We start from the raw sequence: 23077 nt of genomic DNA, 5'->3' as shown, positions 1-23077 counted from the left end.
ACTGATGTTGAAAATATTCTCAAATCTAGCTAAAACTCGGCATGCGTTGCAATGCCTCATTCAATTTTTTTTTCCTTGTTTGAAGTAGGTACACATATACAAAACATCTTTCTCTATATCTCTACATATATACATCTATATCTCCATCTCTCTTATTTATATATTAATCTTTATACATATATATACACCTAACTCCATTGTATTATCTATACCTCACTCTACCTCTCTGTCTTTATCTTACTTTATATATCACTTTATATCTATCTCTGTCCATCTTTTATATTTTATTTAATTCAAAAGTATCATAAGTGTGCACTCATACAACGAAAACAGTCGAACTGCCAGTAAACAATATGTATTAAACTTATTTGTTGAAACTACTCTCGGGCTACGTGTTTATATCATACGCTAACTGAAATGTCGCTGTTTCAGTTTAATTCATTTCGATTCTGTAATGTATGTGCACCAATACACCAATAATATACACACGATTTTTTTTTCCTAACCTAAATTAAAACTAAGTGTGTTTGGGAGGGGTCTGGATTAGGGACAGACTCTAAGTGCGTCTCAGGCCGTAGCCTATACGCTCTAATCATGCAGGGGTTAGACATGCGGGAGAGGGTGCATGCATCGTGTGCTAGGAGGGGATTGGCCAGCCATGGCAGCGATTGGCGCCATGACTAACTCCCCTCACTGACTATACTAGACTAAAACTAGATAAGTTGGGCCCAGGTAAAACCTGCATAGACACAGGGAAAACCCTGGGCTCTGACATGCGAGATACAAAATTCCATGCATTAATATCAAGCAGGAGGCTTACGGGAAAGCAGAAGGATGGATCTGGAAGAAGAGTTGGACAGAGTAGAAAAGAGTCTACCATGCGGGGGGGTTGGGGGCTTGGACATTGTTGTCCGCATTGGTTTGGGTGGCACTGGTTGTTTCGGGGGCGACTTTAGTCGTTTCCCGCCAGGCTGCCAGAGGGGCTACCCTGATCAATATACACACTGCCGCTTAACTGTATGAAATACACACATTTGTTGAAACTATTCGTGTGCCACCTATTGAAAAATAGTTGTACTGACTCAGAAACCTTCGCGGGCATGCGCATAACAACTCACAAAAATGTCATCGCAATCGGATGAAAGGTATAGGAACGCATATCGGTCAAACGAACGGAAATTCAAAACGTGATGGATCCCCCAACCGATAGCGTGTTTAAATTCAAGGCAACGCCATCTATTGACGAAGTTCAAAACTGAACTGTAATTAGCGCTGTTAGTTCGCTAGCCGCCACGAGCTCCACTAGGCGAACGGGTCTCACCAAGGAGAAGGATAGGAAGTTGCCAGACCTTACTATGTGTATGACGTGTTGCGGACATGGAAAATGACATAGTGAGTTCACTGTTTGTAAGTCCGTGACATATGATTTTCTGTTATAAAAATTGAATTTACCCGTTTTCACTCCATTAGGGGTGGAATTTCTAGTAATATGTGGCATGTGTGTTATTCCAGGTTATGAGCTAGCTGTATGCCAAATCTTATCAAAATCCGTTCAGCGGTTTAGGCTTCAAGGAGTAACATACACACAAACTTTCGGTTTTTTATTATATTAGTAGGATTAATTTATTTATTTTGTATCATGCTGTAGTTTTTGAGGCGGGAGTGGACCTGACCCTGCGGGGAAGGTGATTGTTCCCTGAGGTGTCGGAGTTGTTGCCGGCTCCAGTATCCGAGACATGATCCAACAGGTTCACGGAATGGGTGCAAGGATGCCTCTCCGCACCAAGTGGCAATCCTCTGCCTCCACGTGGATACCGCTGTTGGGGGTGAATCGTGATGACCATGCTGGGATGGATAGCCTCAACCTCTGGTCATAGCATCGCCTTAACTGAATAGGACAATACCGTGAGTAACCCTGCCGCAGTACATCCTCAATTGCATGTATGGTACCAGAAATGGTGAATTGGCTGAATCTGCGGGCAACAGCAGATGCGTTTGAAACCTTTCTGAGGGTTCGACTGCCGAGCCTCGTCGTTTCGGCTCCAACGGGCCCCATAGTGAATGGATAAGGCCTATGGTAATGGACGGACCGAGAAGGGCGCCGCTGTGTTCGGGAGCACCTGGGCTTATAAAAGAGCTGTTAACTGATCGCCTATGTGTGATACGTTCCCCTAGTCCAGTGGTCAGGGGAGGTACCGAGGTAACCCCGAGGCCCTCCAGCATACACGCAGTTGGTCTTTCATTTCTAGCCAGGGCTTCCTGCGATCGCCGCCGGATGAGTTCAGGCACTACCGGGCCTTAATCGGCTGTAAATCTGCCGGGCCGAGGTACGGCAGGTCGGAGGGTAATCCGAGGAGACGAGGACATACTGTGGAGTAACTCTGAAGAGTGGCAGTCTGTTAGCAGCTGGCGAACAGTCTGCCGAATCAACGCAGAGTTGGTAGTAGTACGGGAAGAATCCATGAAAGATTGAACGGTGTCCCGCTGATGTTTCCTCCAAGGCCCTGGATTCTGATTGGGTAGGACTCGTACTTGGTAGTTGTGCTCCGATCACTTGGAGCAGGCTCCAAGGGTTCCCTAGCCTGATGCGGAGTCGACGTGTTGAGCGACGACACAGCTCCGGTAGCTAACAGAGGTTGGATAGGCCTCCACCGGACCACGGGTTCACTGGGTGTTTTAAAGGGGTCCCAGTGTGTTGTGGGAAATTGGGGAAGGCGCCAGCAGTGCTGGTAAAGTCTTAGGGCTCAGGAAACACCCAACTGTCTGGTCAGCTGAGTGAGGTAGAGGGGCTGAGGAGGCGACTATGCTGAGTTGGTGGCCCCAGTCGCTGGTCGGTGCCGAAGCTCTAACACCCTCCCGATCAACAACAGGGAGCGATCCCTCACAGTTCTGTTTACTAAAAGCTCTGGAATGTATATCAAAAAGAATTGAAATGTTACTTCCACCATACCCTATTAGGGCGCATATGTGGGAGGGGAACGCGAGAACGCCGGCCATAAGGTCGGAATAATCTGTAGTTTATGAAATACGTTTTTCATATTCTTATATTTATAATAGCTTAATTTTTTTTATTATCATCCCATACTTCACAAACATTTTTTGCGTTTTATGTGGTTGTCAAGGACTTTAAAGTCGCCAAACAGAATGAGTCCATCAAATAAATTAATGAAATAATTGAATCGCACGACTGAAAGTGGCTGGCGCATAGGGGTCATCGGGCTCTTGGTTCACGAGGCGGTGTCGCCCTTAGCGGTTCCTTGTAGACACAACGATGTCGCCTCCGGGGGTGACGGGGGGGGGGTGCCTCGGGAGCTCCGTGGCGACACGTGGCGGCCATTGTTCCGAGCGCGTGACGCAACTTCTGCGCGTCCCAGTGTCGCCGGCAGGGTCGCGGTGACGCCCGGCTATATAACACGGTCGTCACCCCTCCCGAGTGGTCAGACGACGCAGCGCTCTCCACGCACGCACGCAACATGAAGGTAAGGCCGAGCGATGAGCAGGGAAGCTCAGTACGGGAGGGGATCACTGCGAGTTAGAACTCATAGCAGCAGCATAGCGCCGTGCGAGCTCCACCCCACCCCCCTCCCCGGCCGCACATACTGCGCACCTCACACACAAACTGAGTCACAGGATCGATCCCGTCCACATTTCAGGCTGTATTGCTTGATTTTTGAAGAGTAAATATCTTAGCTCTCGGCATACGGCCATTTGGCAGGAGTAATTTGGTGAATGGAACAGAAGTCGGACGAACGGAAATATGCAACAACGGTGCTGAAGTCTTCAAGATGGTGGACCCCCTTGCAGCAACATAAACCCGTGTGTGTGTGTGTGTGTGTATATATATATATATATATATATATATATATATATATATATTGTCACTTTCGTAAACATTAGGGGACATACCAAACGCATTGGTATGCCAAGTGAAACTTTATGATAGTGATGAAACTACACTAAAATAGTCATAGCAAACTAAAAATAGTCAGAATAAAAAGTAATGACAAGTTTTAAAATATGTAAGAAAACAGTCATTGCATGTTCTCCTTGCAAAATTTTAATATGATCGGTAGCACAGCGGTAGAGCGCGGTTGTAAATCTCAAGGGCGAATTTTTGCTCTGGTTCAAACCTCATCATTGGAAAATAAATATTTACCTTTTTAATAATGTTATTTATAATGTAATACTAATGTTGGATCAGCTCATTACGATTAAGGTTTGTTTATTTGAAGTATTTACAGACTGACTACAGTCGTTTGAGCAACAACAAATATGCAAACATATACAGGTACTTTCTGTTATATGTGTTTTAAACGTTTCAGGTTAATGTTTGTATAATGACATAAACGTATAACTTATAACGTATTACGAAACTTTATAATATTCACTTTTCAGTGAATTTTAACAAGATGGGCAGTATTTTAATTAAATTACTTGTTGAAAATCAAGTCCAAATCCGGAGTTTAGGACATTTTCCAAGACTTTTTCGCTTTTATCGGAGTTGTTTCTAATAGTTTAAAATTCCCGTTTGTTTCGAGCTGCTGTCTGCGCGTGATGGAGGTAAGCAACGTTTACAATTTAGACAGCAAATTCTAGCAGCGGGTGCAGAAGTGCGAAGGTGATTAGCAGCAGGAATTTGTTTACTTGAAAAGCTAATATTTTATTTATTAGTGTATTATCACTCTCGGTATTATTTTTAATAATTCTACTTTTAATATCGTGTCCGAGTTTCGTATTATAAGTTTATTTTCATTTTGAACAAAATGATAACACAAGAATTTGCTCGTTACCGTGTTTAGATATTTACACATCACTGGCGAATACTAAAAGACTTACATTTGTTTTCATTACATTATTTGTGAGGTAGTGGAATCTTTAAAAGAGCCTAATTTGACCTACAACTCAAATCTAGGTAGTCAGTCAACTTTCTTGCCGTGGTATTAATAATAAGAACCCACATTTACATTAGAGGTCCCGTCTCTTGAACTGTATTTCAGTGTTGACGTAAACGATTACTGACATGCCGCTTCAATCACATACCCGGTAGGTCCAGCATTGGTTCTTAAAAAAATAAAATAATAGCACCAGGCCAGACCCAAGAAAGCTTTAAGAAAGTCCATAATGTACGAGGGGTCCTATCATCTTAAAGCTTTTCTGTGCATAGATAGGTTTTCGTGCGTGACAGTTCACAAACAAATCCTGAACACATTAATGACTCTAGGGCAACATATATTAAGTGAGCACTTAATACCAAATACCAGCAAGGGAAAAAATATTGAAAAATAAAACATCTAATATATTTCCAATTTTACCACTAAAAATAAAATTCTACCCACCAAAGCAGGTAAAGTGTTATCTTGTATTAGTAGATATAAGATAATTAATTATTCTGTTTGCTTCATTGTATAGTTAATTACAACAAATCATATGCTCGAATCATCTACATTTTAAATGTATATTAATTAAATTATACCTCCGTTACAATAACTAAAAAAATATAAATACATAAACCACAAATAAAATTAAACTAATGAAGAAATATAATATCTCATCTGTGCTAGAAGATTTTCAAACAAAGTTTTTCAAAGATAGTGTTCGTAAATGTATTACCATTTAAAACAATAATACCGCAATAGTTATCCTGCACTGAAATCCGCCCAACCAAACGTCACGCAGGTCCTGGCCGTGGTACTGGCGCTGGCGGCGGCGGCGGCGGCGGAGCTCCCCGCGAACTACGGCTCCCCAGACGCCCAGGTGGAGGCGGCGCCCTACCCGCCCTCCGGCTGGAGGCCCTCTGGCCGCCAGTTCCAGCTGCCCGCCAGGCAGTCCTCCAACTACCTGCCGCCCCCGCAGTACGGCCCCCCGCAGTACGGCCCCCCCGAGGAGGAGACCACGGAGCAGCCCTCCACCACGGAGCTGCCCACCACCACCGAGGTCTCCACCGAGCAGGTGAGTCGCCTGCATGCTGCCACGATACCTCGGCACTGGCTCGACCACGCCCAACTGCTCCTTCCATTATACCAAATAATAACTAACCTCATCCCGTACATCTGTTTGCATAGTTTGTTTCTTAAATAAAAAATGTCCACGCTTCAAATGCTTCACGATAAGCAAAAATTGGAATGGTTTGCATACTTACGTGATGTTTCTCCAATATTTGGATGTCGCCAAGCAGTTTACTTGCACGTCCATATAAACTAAAGACACATTGCAAATCATCAAGCTCTAAAATAATTTTAAGTATTAAAATTCCAACCTCAGATGAGGCAGGAAGGGACGGGAATGACGGGACAGAGTGCGCTGACGCCGTGTGACAGGACGGCTCCGACGAGCTCGCCGACGGCAACAGCGCCGCCGCCCGCCGCCAGAGGCTGCAGCAGAGGGAGCGCGAGCAGCTGGACAGCGGGCTGTACTACGTGCTGCTGCCGGACGGCAGACTGCAGCGGGTCGCCTACACCGCCGGGCGCGACGCCGCCCTCTCGCAGCAGCTCAGCGCTCAGGCGCCTCAGCAGCTGAGCAACGGCTACTACGCTCAGATACAGTACCACGACGTGGAGCCGATCCGGGCGCCCATCTACCAGTACTCGGCGCCGCTGGTCAGGATCCTCAAGTGACCTCGCTCCTGTCGAAGACCTGAGATGCCTATGCGTTAAATTGAAGATAATTCAACTAATTTTGTGATAATATTTATGTTTTTGTATGAAATAATATTCACATGGTTATGCTTAAATTTTCATCAATTTATATTTATCTAAATAATGTGAAAAATGTTTGTTAGAAACGATAAATAGCAAGCATTAAATTTTGTTTATAGTCATTCGTATCTTATTACACTATATTGTACTTTGTAAATTAGTTTAATATTTGTAATGACGATGCTATATATTTTACCATTATACTAAATTATTTTTACCATAACTAAATCCCAGTTTCTTATTTTTACTAAGTAATATCCTAGTTATTGTATTACTTTCAAAAATAAAATTGTATTTTTGTACACTTGGGGGTTCTTTTTTTTTTTTTTAAGCTAAAGGCCAAGAGGAATATCATAGGTTATTTATTCAAGCACAAAAATTTAACTACTGAAGCTTTTTGTTGTTAGTTTTACTACAGGATTTTTATGTTTAACAATGTATGATATATATTTTTTAATGTTATAGTTAAAATATATCATTGTGTATGGAATCCTTAAATATTATATATACATAGTCTCTCAAATAATCAGAAATTTATAAAGTTAAATATTATAATTTTTCAGAATAGTTTTTAATTAATTGTCTATTTTTATATTTTAATTATGATAATATCCAGGCTAACCATATTAAAATTAGTAAACACAATTCTTTGGAGTGTACTATCGCAAAGAAAAGATTTAGAAATCATTTTTCAAGCTATAAATAACATTAAAATTCGTTTTGTAACCGAGTTATTAAGTTCTCGCGATCTATTAAAAATATTCATTTGATACACAATTATTAAAATTAGAGAGGAAGATTTTTCAGTTGTAATCAATTATTTTACAAATATGTATCACTGTTTAAAAAAGAATAGCCTATGTATTCTATTTCAAATTAATTATTTTATTCATACATATTTGTACCTACATTATTAAATTTAGAGCTTTTAAAAAAATACTTTTGATACCTTGCTTTAAAATGTTTCAACATTCAATTCATTAAAATTGATATTTTTTGGAATCCTGACAAATCTGTCTTAAATATTTTAATTTTATATAAAAATTAATTTTTCGTAAATACTAATATTTCCACCTACAGACTTTTTATTACAATTTAGCCGCCAGTGAATAGAGATACAGAGGCAACGCCTGGAATTCACTCTCCCTCACGACGCTGCTGTGAGGCAGTTAGACAAATAGTCCCCACTACTTGCAAACCTCGCGTTAATTCTTGATGCGGGAGCCAGTGCCCCGCGTGTCTAGACCACCCGCCTCACAGCGGCGTCGTGAGGGAGAGGGAGATCCAGGCGCTGTCCCTGTATATCTCCTAACTGGCGGCTGACTTCTTCTAAGAAGGCATTGAGAAGCTTCTGTTACGATATTACACATGCCTCGTTCGTTTTGGTGATTATGTACAAAGATAATTAAGACCTTGCTGACCTTTTGGTATCAAAATTATAATGTTATGTATTTTTTATATATAGCACATCGGAGGTTGAAAAAAACCGCCCCCGTATGTGTTCAAATTATTTGTTACCAGTACACCCACAGAATGTCACACACAATCATGACATAAATTATTGGAGGAAAAAAGGTGGTTGTCTGTAAAGTCGGTTTACGGACGATAATTTTACGTGATAACGTCATAAGAAAATTTGATGAAAAATTGCATACTTTTTAATTTTTAAATATTATTTTCAGTTTTTGCCAATTTAATTTAAATTATTTGTTTAAATATAATCACGAACAGTTAGTTATAGAAATAAAATGAAATCAAATCAATGTCAATAAATTGTTAATTTGAAATGACGAAATTTGACAAATAAATCAAAATTTCTAAATTGATGCTTTTAAATCGTCCACCTTAACCTGTTTGATATTATAGAAGATTTTCTCGCACGGTGGTTGGCCGGTTCAACTTGTCATTTTATATACATTGTTATGACATGTGTGAGGTTAAACATTAATTTTAATCTTACATTAATAGCTACGCACGATCATTTTTCTTTATTTGAATACTAAATAAAAGCAGTTAACTTTTTATACGATCGTTCATATGAGATAATAATTGTTTAGTCATATATTGTAACATAACCTATTATTACGGCACTCGCCGACCGATGCTACTTTTTTTTAATAATCAAAAAACAAATATATGAGATTACATCGCTAATCAAATTCTTAAAATGCAAGAATTAATTACTTTTTGCCGCAATTGTTGTAATAAACAATGGAAAACACATTAACTTTTCACTTCACTTTATAAACAGTTGACAAAACAGTTCACGTGTAGGTTGTGTGCTGCCGCTGTCTCTCTTCTACTCGGACGCATCGGCCGATGGAGTGGAAGAGAGATATATGCGTCACAAGCCGAACGCTTAGGCCGATCGTGTCTCTCTATCGCTTGTTCCACGCTCTCGCTTGCACGCTCGGCTCAGGCGGAACGTGACAATGAGTCATGCTTTTACGTGCGTGCAGCCGGCGTTCATCGATTTATAAGACGTTATCACGTCAAAAATGTGAGAGAGTTTTATAAATCTAAGGTCATTGGAACAAATAATGTTTTCGAGCCCCCTTCCCTATTATTCAATGTACAAGTTTTAAAATCCCACAATAAAAAAATCCTAATTTCTCTATAAATTACTGCAGCCATTATTGTAAACGTATTACATTACTTGCAAGTTTTCCCATGAATTATATTAACAATAAACTTGTAATTTTCATCCTATGATGGTAAAACAAAGCATAAAATATATTTCGAAATACAAACAACCCCCCTCCCCACTTGCTCGTGCTTAGCCCCAGAAATTAAGCGATGGGCCCACCCCCCCCCCCCCCCTCCAACGACTTTATTCACTTAAAATCCCTGCATACAGTGAAATCCAATGAAAAATAATAAGTGAAAGTTGGTATATTTACAAATATAAATTTAAAATAAAAACTTTTGTTTTACCATCAAGCAGAGTTCAGTGAAAAGTAGGTATGTGTTATTTTATCAAGGTTAAAAGTGTGGTAAAAAACCGCAACAGGTAATTTTCATTTGAAATAAACATTATCACATTCGAAATTCCAATCATAAATAATTGTTTATTGCTAGTTAAAACTTAAAAAGACCTGAAATTGTATTGTATTTATTGCTTTGCCTAGTGATATTTGAAAATTATGACAAACTATTTTTTTCCAATGTTATAACAATTGCATGGGCCTTAAAATTTCGAAATTTTGCTACTTTTTAGAAACAGCAAGTAACAAGTGGCATGTAACTATTTGGTGACAAATATCGCTGCCCAACATAAAAAGCAATGCTTATGTAGAGAAAAATTTGAAGTAATTGTGCGGATAAAGAAATTAAAAGAATTGTGAGCGAGTCTTTCAGTACTCGCCTCTGATGTGTAAACATCTAACCTTGAAAACAAGCATGTTGCAAATATACTTATAATACGAATTTCGAACACCAGATTTAACGCAGATTTCTTTAAAACAATGCCGAGCGTGATAAATATACTAAAAGTATTTATTTAAGGAAAACCAGGTAAACTTTATTCCCTTCTTAGAACTTAATTATGATTCTGTTTGACAAGATGGTAATACCGTTTTAGAGGTTATTCTTCTTCAGGTGCCTTGAGAGAGAAATTTTGTACGCTCTAGAAATTCCATGAAATAAGCGCCCAATACACAGTGTAAATCTGACAAGTAGAAAGTCTAATGCGCATGCATGCAGAAACAGCTATAGCCACGAGGGATGTACTAAGTGTATTTAAGTGCCGAAGTAAACTTTATGGTAATGAAACTATTCTATAATACATTTTGTAAACTTGAATAGTTATAACAAAATACAAAAGCAAATTTAAAAATTAATTATTATTAATTAGCCAGTAAAAATAAAAATGTGATGGAACGAACATTGTTTCAAAGATATTTACGATTTGCTTGTTCTCTAAAGCATTACAAACGTGGCGCTATCTTTGAAGTATTTTTTAAACTAAAAGTTAAGTTCATTAGATTGAGAATTTGTACTTTATTTTCTACAAGAAAATATTCTGAAACACTGCCCAGCATATTAAAAATCACTGAACACTTTATATTTTTACACTAAAATATTAACCTGAAACACTTTAAAACAAATTACACATAAGTAAATGTAGGTATATTTGTTTTTGCTCAAACGAATGGAATCCGTCTGTAAATACTTCCCTCAACTAACTTTAACCTTATGTACCTTATTCATCACTGGTGTTAGAAGAAATTATTTTATAATGTTATTAAAAGAACACTTCTTTCTAAGAATGTTGAACCATGGACCTCATTCTCACGAATCACACGCCGTACCACCATGCTACCAAGACCATGGGGAAGAGATAACCAGAATATGTATTAAAAACAAGTCAGTTATTTTAAGGTCATTTAAATTTTTGGATTAATTTTGCTATTTCTATTTTAGTTTCCCAAACATGTATATTAAAGGGTAGTTTCACTATCACAATGTTTCATTTGGCACACCAATACGTTTGGTATGTACCCTAATTTTTTTTTTCCAAATTTAAGGGCTTATGATGTTACACGTGCGTCCACCATCTTTTCGAGGTTTCTGAGACTTCTGCGCAGACGCGGCACCGTTGCGTCGCATTTCCTTTTTAATTATTCTTACCAAAATGCCGTAACCAAGCGATGAGATGTTTGAATGTCACTGCATATTAAAATTCGATTCGAACTGGCTGCGTCCCTCGAGCAGTGATGTCCGTGGTGCTGTCTCGTTCCGCTGGGGGCTGCTCGCTCGGACACTCGCCCCCTAGCCCCACTCCTGACGACCACTCCTCACTCGCCCGGCGAGTGGAGCGCCAGCCCGCCGACAGCTCGCTGGTTCCTCGGCCCGCGACGCTTCACGAGACTACAAGCTTACAAGCTGCGAATTACAAGTCACGAGTAGATATTTTACAAGTGTTTCATGAACAAAAATTGTTTTGACTTGAGAATCGTAACTGGAGTATCGATGATAATTCTACACGTCGACTCACGGCTGTATTTTATTGCCAAACCAAAAATGAGCGATGGCAGAAAGCAAACTGGAAATAATATTATGATTCTTAACAAAATAAAAGAAAACAAAAGGTAATTTTGTTCGGTGCTTTCTCAGACACGCTGACGAAAGAAAATAAATGGTTGCATTGAAAGAGATTCGAGTTTTCGCAGCTTCGTTAGAAATTATTCCAGGAAGTGAAGACTAGGTTTATGTTCGGGATGTCGTTTGGCAAAATGTCAAGAAAAGTACCGAGGTAAGGATATTCTATGAAATTAGTTTTATACGCCTTATGTAATAGAGTTATAATAATGAAATCGTAACAAATTTGTGAATTGCCTGTTAATACAGTTAGGTTATCATTTGACAGCTACCTAACCTAAATCAAACCTGCACCTTTCTCTTTTCTACAGAGTAAAATATATAATGCTAAGAAGACAGGTGCTAAGGGTGGAAGTGGAGCGAAACTGACAGACATCGACAATATACTTCTGGATATTGTTGGAAGCTCTTGTGTATAGCTTGGAAGTTGCAGAAACGTAGGCCAGGTCCAGCAAAGTTACTGTCCAAGGTTATATCACAAGCTGCAATAATGAAGCAATTATGTTAGAAGCAATTGTTGGCACGGATGAAGGTGAGACGGCTGCAGAGGCCGTCGTGGGTTGAAAATACTGCGGAAGTAACAAGACAATGTTTGTATGATAATGAATTTCCACTAATGCTGCAGTCATAAGGTCATCTGTATTGTTTACGCAGATTTATGTAACAAACTTGGTACTAAATGTGCTGTATATTTTCTCATGTATTGGCAGAATGTATTCATAAAATATAATTCAGTTTAGGAATTTTTATTGAGTTATTTATATTTACATACACAACGTAGAAATATGTTTTATGCACTGCATTTTACAAAAATAAAACTTTTGTTGCGGAGTGCACATAGGGGTTGTTGCGAGCAGGCATCTCCGGTCCTCGACAGGAGCGAGGTCACTTGAGGATCCTGACCAGCGGCGCCGAGTACTGGTAGATGGGCGCCCGGATCGGCTCCACGTCGTGGTACTGTATCTGAGCGTAGTAGCCGTTGCTCAGCTGCTGAGGCGCCTGAGCGCTGAGCTGCTGCGAGAGGGCGGCGTCGCGCCCGGCGGTGTAGGCGACCCGCTGCAGTCTGCCGTCCGGCAGCAGCACGTAGTACAGCCCGCTGTCCAGCTGCTCGCGCTCCCTCTGCTGCAGCCTCTGGCGGCGGCCGGCGGCGCTGTTGCCGTCGGCGAGCTCGTCGGAGCCGTCCTGTCACACGGCGTCAGCGCACTCTGTCCCGTCATTCCCGTCCCTTCCTGCCTCATCTGAGGTTGGAATTTTAATACTTAAAATAATTCTAGAGCTTGAATATTTGCAATGTGTGTTTAGTTTATATGGATGTGCAAGTAAACTGTTTGGCGACACGCAAGATATTGGAGAAACATCACGTAAGTATGCAAACCATTCCAATTTTTGCTTATCGTGAAGCATTTGAAGCGTGGACATTTTTTATTTAAGAAACAAACTATGCAAACAGATGTACGGGATGAGGTTAGTTATTATTTGGTATAATGGAAGGAGCAGTTGGGCGTGGTCGAGCCAGTGCCGAGGTATCGTGGCAGCATGCAGGCGACTCACCTGCTCGGTGGAGACCTCGGTGGTGGTGGGCAGCTCCGTGGTGGAGGGCTGCTCCGTGGTCTCCTCCTCGGGGGGGCCGTACTGCGGGGGGCCGTACTGCGGGGGCGGCAGGTAGTTGGAGGACTGCCTGGCGGGCAGCTGGAACTGGCGGCCAGAGGGCCTCCAGCCGGAGGGCGGGTAGGGCGCCGCCTCCACCTGGGCGTCTGGGGAGCCGTAGTTCGCGGGGAGCTCCGCCGCCGCCGCCGCCGCCAGCGCCAGTACCACGGCCAGGACCTGCGGCATTACAGATCAGCCAGTTGGAACGATTTAGTTGTTTTAAATAATTGACTTATTTATCATTATTTTTTATATTACGTCGATTCTTATTTACATAATCATTTGTAGATATAAAAAAATTCATGTCGGTTAACTTATGCACCTTTGTTAAATCATTAATTTATTGTTTTCGTAAAAAAACTATTTATTTTAAGGTTTCAAGCTATTAGTTTTACAATATCTACCAGAAGAAAATATTAATATTTTAATTTTACAAACGAATATTCTTCAGAAATATATAAACCCCAACTTTAAGAGGGTCTTAGTAGAATAAGCATCCAAAGAAAATGTCACTTTCTATTCAAGACCTTCAGGCAATTATTTTTTTAGAATGCTTTTAATGGAAGGAAAAGGTTTTCAAGAAGATTGGAAAAGATGATGAATAGAGCATTCCGACAAAATACGATTGGCTTTTGTCAATGTTCGTCATTTCCATCATGCAATTTAATATGACAGTATAGAATTTAATAAATGATACAAAGTTGCCGGCTATTTAATGTTAAATTAATAAATTTCAATGTTATTTTATGGAAAATTGTTTTTATAAAATAATGTATGTCTAACCATAAACTTTACTAAATTTTCACAACCGAATAACTGCAGATAATTAAAGTATTTCTTAATTGCAAAGAAGAATCTTATGTAAGGAGTGTCAACAATCAACATGGTGGACTTAAAAACCGATCGTTATTCTCATGATTTTGTAATTCATGTTCGATCTAGACTTTACATATTTTAGTACATAAAATGTCTGTATTGCAAACTTTTTTTCTCAATTTTTTTTATTTTTCGTTTTCAGATACTGTTTCAATTAATCTTATTTTACAGTCATAATTCAGAATATATATCTACAAATTGTGTACATGTTTAAATAAAGTTTGGAAATCGGTTGATCATGGCTTGTAAAGCCCCAAAATATAATATATAATATCTGCAGAGAGTTAAAGAAAAAGTATGAGTATTTACGTGTATTTCCTTTTAGCAAAAAAAAAAAATTCAGTTGTTCCACAGTATTTAGTACTGTGTGGTTACAGTTGGTTTCTCGTGCAAGCAGGTAGCGAAGTGCCTGGTGCGACTGCGAGCACTCACCTTCATGTCTTGAGAGCGGTGACCACGGGGATTCGCAGACTGACCACAGGGCAGCTCTGGCGCCGGGTTATATAGTTGCAGGGGAGCGCGCGGGCCCGGGCCGGCGACACTGACCCCCATAGCGTCCGCGCACGTCCCTCTGCGCACGCGCGCAGCGAGGCTCCCGGGTCACGTGCCCGCTCGTCCGGCGACTCCGCGGCCCTCCCTTGTTTCACGTCTCTAGGTTGGCACTTCAGATCTTGTTTCGTTCTCATTAATGTTTACTTTGTTCATTCTTTGTGCTCTTTCAGGTTTATCGCTTAATTCAACGTAATACAATTTGTGGTTTTGTTTGTTTAATTTGAACTTCAGTTTAAATTCCTTTTTTAAATATGTTTTATAAGCTTTTAAATTATATTATAATATGTGTGAGATGGTATATTATAGGCGTTTACACAACTGAGAGTTAATTTTAAAAAAAAAAGCATAATATTATATGTTTATTTTAATTGGGTTTGTGATACGGGTATTACAGTGAACTTACACCCAATTCTGTGATGATTGATTGTGTGCATTTAGAGTGGGTTTTAAATACGTTTGTTGATTGTTTATTTAACGGAAACATATTGTCAATTTATGCTTTACGTGCCCAGGTGGGGCGATAACGAGACTAAAGCCTACCCGATGTATTTTTTTTTTTTAAGGCATTTTAGAATTATGTAAAAGTATGTACAAAACATTTAAGAATTTTAACATTTCGGTAACGCAAAGCCCCTTGAGTAATTTCCTATTTGATATTTTTTGAGGTTTTGCACTAGCCCGGCTCTTCAGTATTTAGCGGAATTGTTTTTGTCCTTTTGGCGTTTCGCGAGAGAAATCGAAGAATAAATTCTCTGGCATTTTTGTTTCTTTTGTGACCGTCCAGAGTGTCGGGTACGTGGCCTTTCGTAACTTCTGCTGCTCGTCGTTCGGACACGCGTCCCTGGAGACACGCGTACCTGCTGCAACAGTCACGCCACCGTACCGCAAGAAAATATGTAACTTATATCGCTAAATACTGGGATCACAATGGGCGCGCAGTATCGCGTCATCGCGAACAAGTGGTTCTTCACCCGACTGGAAAATAAAAATAAACAAGAATCGCAGGTTTTTCGCAGCCATGGTGTCAGCTACTGCTGTCCTGAAGATGGCGACTGCAAGGTCAACCGAGACGTCGATGAAATCTTAGCCTCCGACGTGGCTAAAACCCACAAGCCAATCAGCTCCATAAATAAACTATTATATAGTCTAAAAAATGTTTCTGACCATCATATGTGTATGTACACATATGCCATTAATGATTACGAGTGTTTTTATCGACATGTTTGAGGGAAATACATATAAAATACATGTCATGTTTGTGCGGAAAAATCACTGGGCGTGAACATATTTCAAAGACATTAAAGATAAATTGATTAAACACAACCTTTATGAATGTAATAATAATTGTATTCCCGAAGAACCAGTCTCACCAACATCCGAATAAAAAATCATGGCTAGGATGTTGCGCCCGTCGTGCTATTGCGAGTTCAGCACAGTGGAACAATCATATGATATTTTTATTGCGTCAGTGCAGTGTACAGAACACCGTATTAGTAAGATTTCGAACAAAGATTACCTATTGTAGCCGTTATCACGGTCCATGATAACAGCTACGACAGGTATCATGGTGCGATTTCCAGGTCTTTTTTACGCAGTTTTTCGTTTCTCAAATGTTTATAAATATAATTTTTATGTACATTATAACTACCCTTAATTTGCATAGATTCCTTCCGCGCTGATTCATAAAATATAGTACTTAATTGAAAATCTCGGGTGAGTTTGTTAATGGGCAAAATTCGACCAAAGGGGTAGAAATGAGGAAGTTAAAAAAAATCGTTATAATTCCCTTAATATGACAAATATCACATCTGTATGAAAGTATTATATATTGTTAGATTAATACAAAAAAGTTTGTAAAAATTAATTTTCGATATGACCAACTATGACTGCAAGAAATTAAAAAAACAGGGGTCAGAAAAAAATTATATCTTTCTTTGTTGTGACACCATCAAATCCGTGCATTTTTTTTTAAACCTTTTAAATATTATCTAAAACTTTTGTCTAAAAAATTATTTATGATATAAACCATTGCGGCAAAGAGTTGAAAACACGGGTGCTTCAATCCAAAACCAAATTCATACTTTCCCTACAACTTACACTATCAAATCCGTTCTTATTAATTGTAAAACAATTAAAGATTATATATATAACTCTTGTCGGAAATAATTTTCATAAGACCAACCATTACTGCAAGGGGTAAAATAATTTTTCATGCAACCAACCTTGCTACAAAGTGTGGGAAAAACCAAAAGGACAACCAAATGCATAAATATCTTATTAGATAACTATTAAAAACAGTCTTATCTATTTTTCAACATTCTAAATATTATCTAAAAAAATTTAACATAAGTAAATTTTGAAACGACCAACCATTTCTGCAAGAGGTGGAAATAACAAGGTTTGAAATACAAACAATGTTCATAAATCCTTTTTCGTGCAAAAAAATCCTAAATATTATCTCAAACTTTTGACTGAAACCATTTTTGATGAGTCTAACTATTACTGCAAGGAGTTGAAAAAACCTCGATTCAAATAAAAAAAATTAAACTCCCTTACTTCTTATGCTACTCAATCAATTCGTTCAAACCTATTGTAGATAATCTAAATATTATCTTAACCTTTGGTCCAAAATAATTTTTCTACGACCACTTATTTTTGCAAGAGATGATATTTAGTGTTTGATCAAAAATATGTATCACTAACGTAGTAGGCATAGCATGAAATAAATTTTAGATTATTCAATGCATCCAGCATTTCATAAATAAATTCTAAACATTTTCTCTGTCTGGTATATGAGAAAGCGCGTGATCTATCTTTTTGTGGTATTGGAGAACATACAAAAAAAATGTGTTCATTAAGTTCAAAAATGTTCCAGAAGTTTCTAGCATGTTCGAGAAGTTTCCTGAACGTTCCAGATTAAATAGGTAATTCCAAATTTACCTGTGCTTTCAGACTTTGCCAAAATGTTTTGTTGTTGTTGTTTTTGTTGTTGTTGTTGTTGTTGTTGTTAATCATAGGGATGAGTTAAATGTTTTTAACGTAGTGTAGGGTGATCTATAATCTAGCTTTGTTCAAATTGGCCGAGTTCAATTTGTGAAAAAAATAACGGACTCTGCGTAAATGTTAGTTTAATTTGATTTAATATTTAACGCTAAAATTTTATCGAACAATCTAATTATTTCCTTCGTTAGGACTAATATATGAGTATACCTGGCTATGCCAGGCTATATGGATAGTGAATTAATTTTAAACATTCTCTCTATGATCTAGTGGCTAGCGTGTCTGGCTGTTGGGCCAAGGAACCCGGGTCTGTTTGAGATGCTTCTTTCACCTTCATTCCGCAGAAGGCATAAGTACGTCACAACTATCATAACGTGGTGTTGCCTGTGCTGTGGATAAAATGGCTTATCGTGAAAAATTAATGCTGTCTCTATTGCTGAGCAAGTTTTGGTTAAATAGAAAATAAAATGACAACCTAAACAAATAAGACACAGAAAAAATACACAGGATGCTTAAAATATTTAAGAAGTACTATAAAAATAATGGTTTAAAAAACCCGCTTTATATAGAAAACCAAACTAAAAAATAGAAAATAAATTCTAATAAATTTGAATTAAGAATAGTGTAAAAAATTTTAATAAATATAAATTAATAATAGTGTATATAAGAAAAAAATGTATTTTATTTTTAAAAAAAGCGTGGGGTGCTTTTTAAGATATTATCGAAATGATAATCCTTCTAATCATATATGTCAATAAAATATTTATAACTATTGACACCATGCACCCCACGCTTTTTTTTAAAATAAAATACATTTTTTTCTTCTATACACTATTTTAATTTATATTTATTTTAAAAATTACTCTATTCTTAATTCAAATTTATTAAAATTTATTTTCTATTTTTTAGTTTGGTTTTCTCTATAAAGCGTATTTTTTAGTTTTTTTTTAAAACTATTATTTATTTTCTACTTTTTAGTTTGGTTTATTTACAATTTAAAGTACTTAATACTTCTTTATCGGTGTATGAAAGAAATTTTATAACAATGTAAAAATACTTGATAGTTATTACATCAATTTACTATTAAAGTAGATTTTGAATAGATATTGTCTGCAGTTAAAATAAAATCGATAAATATTGTTTTATCTCAGAAGTGTCTCTAGATGTGGCTCAATTTTTTATTTATTACATGACTTTACTATTAAAGTAAATTTGAGTATATATTGGCTGCTTCTAAAATATATATCCAATATAGCGTGTTGAAGAACTACAGTACTCAATAATTTCAATATCCTGCTATGAAAATCAATATATTCGGGAAGTCATTGATGTTTATTCTAAGTCAGCATATCTGATGGGTGACCATTCTTTGTTTGCAAATGTCTCACCAAAAAAATCTCCCATTTTGTCCAGTCTGATTCCACTGTAAGTTTCATTTGCATGCAGTTGTACCAAACTACACTGGGGTATTCTAAGAAATGTTTTAAAATTTGTATTTCCTTTTTGTCTTCTTTGATTAGGAAACGTTCACATTCTTTGTTGAAATCTTTAATCCACTGGCAAGCATTTGAGTTTCTAACCGTGAATATTTCTTCAAGAAATTTTTCTGACAGTTTTTCCAATTTTTTATTTGATCGACTAGGTATTAGATCCCTTATTTCAGGGGTTTTTTTTTCATATTTTTACAAATATAGACAATATTCTCTTCAAGAAAGTATATTGTTCACAATAATCATAATCCACTCTCACTTTTGATTTAATTAAATGTCACAATATTTAGTAGGCTTTGTTTATATCACGCCAAAGACAAACTGAAAGAAAAGAGTTCGCACATGAGCGAAATAGTTTTCTTTACAATGAATTTAAGTATTTAAGTAAATATAAATATACCCTCCCCCATCACGCAATCACGAGAGCTCCTCAGCTGGAATGCATTGAAGTAACTTTCGATCTCCTTGGGCGAAGAGGATGGTTCCAGCTAGCAGTGGTTCGGACAGCTCCCTGAGTTGCATTGCGATCACGTCTCCTTTTGTCTGGGCCGAGCTGCGTGCTGTCGACAATTTTACGACCGTCGACGACGGCCTTGCCCCTGTTGGCAGCGCGTCTTCCATATCGGACTGTCGGTGCCTCGTGCCACGTCACTTTCCTAATGTGGAGGTTGATGTGCGATCATTACACCGTCCCGCAATTCGTTGATTTCCAAGCGCCCTTGCTTTGAACTGAGTGTCGATCGCTTCCTAAGATGTTTGTTTCACTCGCCATCTCTTTTGTTCTCCAGGAGTTGTAAGAGTTGGGAGCAAAAGAACCTAGGTAAAAAAAAAAAAGAGTTGCTAACTCTCGTATAGGCGAAGAGAACGATTTAGGTTTCTTTGTACTTTTATTTTACGTGGCCCAAATGCAGACGCCTTAAAAATAACAATTGCAATTTAAGATTCGTCTTAAGGAGAAACCGCTTAGGCAATCCTTAATATCGAGCCACAAATGATGAACGCTTGATCAAATTATGTTGTAAGTTAGGTATGTGTTTTTTTAACGTGAGATCGTCAGTACGAATATACCTCACATAGTCTGCAGTAACTAAATAAATACATGTTAACAAACCAACTTTATTAAAAATATCGTGAGATTTAAATATGCTATCATCATTGCCATGTGTAATGTCATACATAAATTATTCGATGTCTTAAAAATATGAACAACTGGTTGTTAAAAATAATAGAGAGAGTACCTAAGTTGGGCCCTTAAGCGTCTCGATAATGTTTAATTTAACAGATTTTTAAAACCACCGCAAAACTTGTCGCTTCCTAAAATGGCTTCATAAAAATAGATGGCGGTAACAAGACGCAAAAATTTATGTGAGGAAGAGAAATCGTCGAGGGAAACAAAGTCTGGGGGCAAAAATATTTGTCGGTTTCCAACCCCATTATTTAATCCACAAATTTTCAAACCATACAATCAAAAAATGAATATATTCGAAAGAATGTAAACGTTACTAGGGCCATAACTGAAAACATGTTCTGCACGTATCACATAACTTGTAAGGTTCCAAACAATTGGATATATTATTAATAGACTTGAAATTTTCATATTTCTATTAGGGCTAATTCATACATTAAAAAAAAATTCTCAAAACTCAATCGAGCCTCCCCCCTCCCCCTCGGGCCTCCCCACACAGATGGTACCAGGGCCCCTTGGATTTTTTTCTCTCTCTCTCTCTCACTCTCTCACTCTCTATCTCTCTCTCTCTCTCTCTCTCTCTCTATTTCTCTCCTCCTTCTGTCCTGCTTTTCCAGCATACCAAACGATGGCCCTGCGTATAAAAATTAGTAAACTAATAATTATGTTGCAAAGAAATTGGATGCTTTAGACAAACCACCTAACGCCAAGTAACTTAACTAACGCTCCACTGAAACGGATTCAAAAATGTGTACGAAACTTAGCTAATTATTTTTAAATAAAATGAAACTAATCTTTATATATATATATATACTAGCTAGTCGACCCGGCTTCGCACGGCTATACTAATGGGAAAAAATTAAGCCACATCTTCCATTTACAGTAATGGTAAATAAAAAAAATTCAGTGACAATTTATTACAATGCTGTATAATGTACCGGAGAGAAAATGAATAGCACCGATGGTTTCCCGATTCGTGCACGCAACGTACAACTGATGTACCCGTACTTCGCTACGGCAGTCTACAGGCAGATCACTCTTGCGCCGCTCATTATACATGCCCCTCCTTGTGGGTACGCCACTGCCGCGCGATGCCCGTTGCCATGGAGACGCAGAAGGCATGAACAATGCAAAATCCTGTTCTCATGCAGACAAAGTACCCACTGTTGCCTGGTTTTAACCACCCATGGGATCTAATTTTCGGAAAATGTCATCCTGCGTAACATAAGGAACATTACTGTGAAGTTTCAAGTCTGTAAAATATATATACTTGAAGAAAATGGGCAATTTTTGATATTTAAAGTACCCGCAAAATTTCAACGGTGATGAGGACTGCACTAACAATGAAATAGTCGTTGCCATAGAGATGAATGAAGCATCAACAAAGCAACAGCCGTTGCCATGGTGATTTTCTACCAAAAACTGGAAATTTTGATATATTACGCCCCCGAAACTCCCCTTGGGATCGTATTTCCGCAGAATCCGTTCTTAGTGAGCGTCTACATCACAAAATGAGTAACTATGCTAAATTTCAAGTCAATCGGGTGTATAGTTTTAGATATCTCGTGATGAGTGTGTCAGTGAGTGGTATTTCGCTTAATAAACTTCTAGCGCCTGCAACACACACTTCGTACGTGTACTGCATGTTGTATCTAACTAACCCCCTCCAACGCATTTGATTCTAAATTGGGCTTTTAGTAAGGATCCCAAATGTTATTGATAATATAATATAACATATAGCCTTCCTCGATAAATGTACTATCCAACACTGAAATAATTTTTCAAATCGGACTAGTGGTTCCTGAGATTAGCGCGTTCAAACAAACAAACTCTTCAGCTTTATAATATTAGTATAGATAATGCTTTGTTAGTACGTAAATACACAGTTTTCTCAATCACCGCCAACCCCAATCAACTTCCCGTTGGGGTGGTAAATACCCCTTGGTCTCCAGGGGGTAGTAAGAGAGTTTGGTCACGGTGGGTGGTTGTGGGTGTTTTGGGTGGCGAAAAAATTAAAACATATTTCTGTCCTTTTCTAACGCATGAGGACTTCTGAAAAGATCTCAAAATTTCTTGAATGGTCTAGAAAGTTCCAAAATGTGTAAAACAGTTATAATTGATCTGGAATGTTCTAGAAAGTTCTATAAATATCTGGAACGATCTAGAAAATTCTAGAATGAGTGCAAACTATTGTAATCGATATAGAATGTTTGAGAAAGAAGTTCTAAAAATTTCTGGCTTCGTCTAGAAAGTTCCAAAATGTCCAAAACTGTTACTATCGAGTTAGAATATTCGAGAACGTTCTATAAATTTCCCGAATGATCTGGAAAGTTCCAAAATGAGTGCAATTTATTATGATCGATTTAGAATGATCGAGAAAGTTCTAGAAATTTTCGGAATGATCTGGAAAGTTCCAAAATGAGCACAATTGATTATGATCGATTTAGAATGTTCGAGAAACATGAATTTTTCAGTTACTAAACTTTTTCTTAAAATTATTTTAATTCGTTAATTAGTTTACTCTATTAGAT

General features: G+C 38.1%; 2 protein-coding genes across 2 annotated transcripts; one reads left to right on the top strand and one right to left on the bottom strand.

Annotated features, from left to right (window-relative positions):
• Positions 1-3441: 3441 nt before the first annotated feature.
• On the top strand, positions 3442-7002 carry LOC134528331 (uncharacterized). The gene is made up of 3 exons (XM_063361872.1): positions 3442-3479; positions 5677-5949; positions 6318-7002. Exons 1-3 carry the CDS (start codon positions 3474-3476, stop codon positions 6612-6614), a joined length of 576 nt encoding a protein of 191 aa, XP_063217942.1. The 5' UTR covers positions 3442-3473; the 3' UTR covers positions 6615-7002.
• A 5523-nt stretch (positions 7003-12525) lies between these two features.
• Positions 12526-14788, bottom strand: LOC134528323 (uncharacterized). Its single transcript, XM_063361860.1, has 3 exons — positions 14751-14788; positions 13347-13619; positions 12526-12977 (listed from the first exon to the last, which is right to left on the bottom strand). The coding sequence occupies exons 1-3, from the start codon at positions 14754-14756 to the stop codon at positions 12681-12683; spliced, it is 576 nt and encodes a 191-aa protein (XP_063217930.1). The 5' UTR covers positions 14757-14788; the 3' UTR covers positions 12526-12680.
• Between the last annotated feature and the right edge of the window lie 8289 nt (positions 14789-23077).

Source organism: Bacillus rossius, chromosome 1 (genome assembly GCF_032445375.1).
Source record: "Bacillus rossius redtenbacheri isolate Brsri chromosome 1, Brsri_v3, whole genome shotgun sequence".
In the NCBI taxonomy this organism is placed as follows: domain Eukaryota; kingdom Metazoa; phylum Arthropoda; class Insecta; order Phasmatodea; family Bacillidae; genus Bacillus; species Bacillus rossius.
The sequence above is the reverse complement of the archived record's forward strand: the minus strand, read 5'-3'. Positions and strand labels throughout refer to the sequence as shown.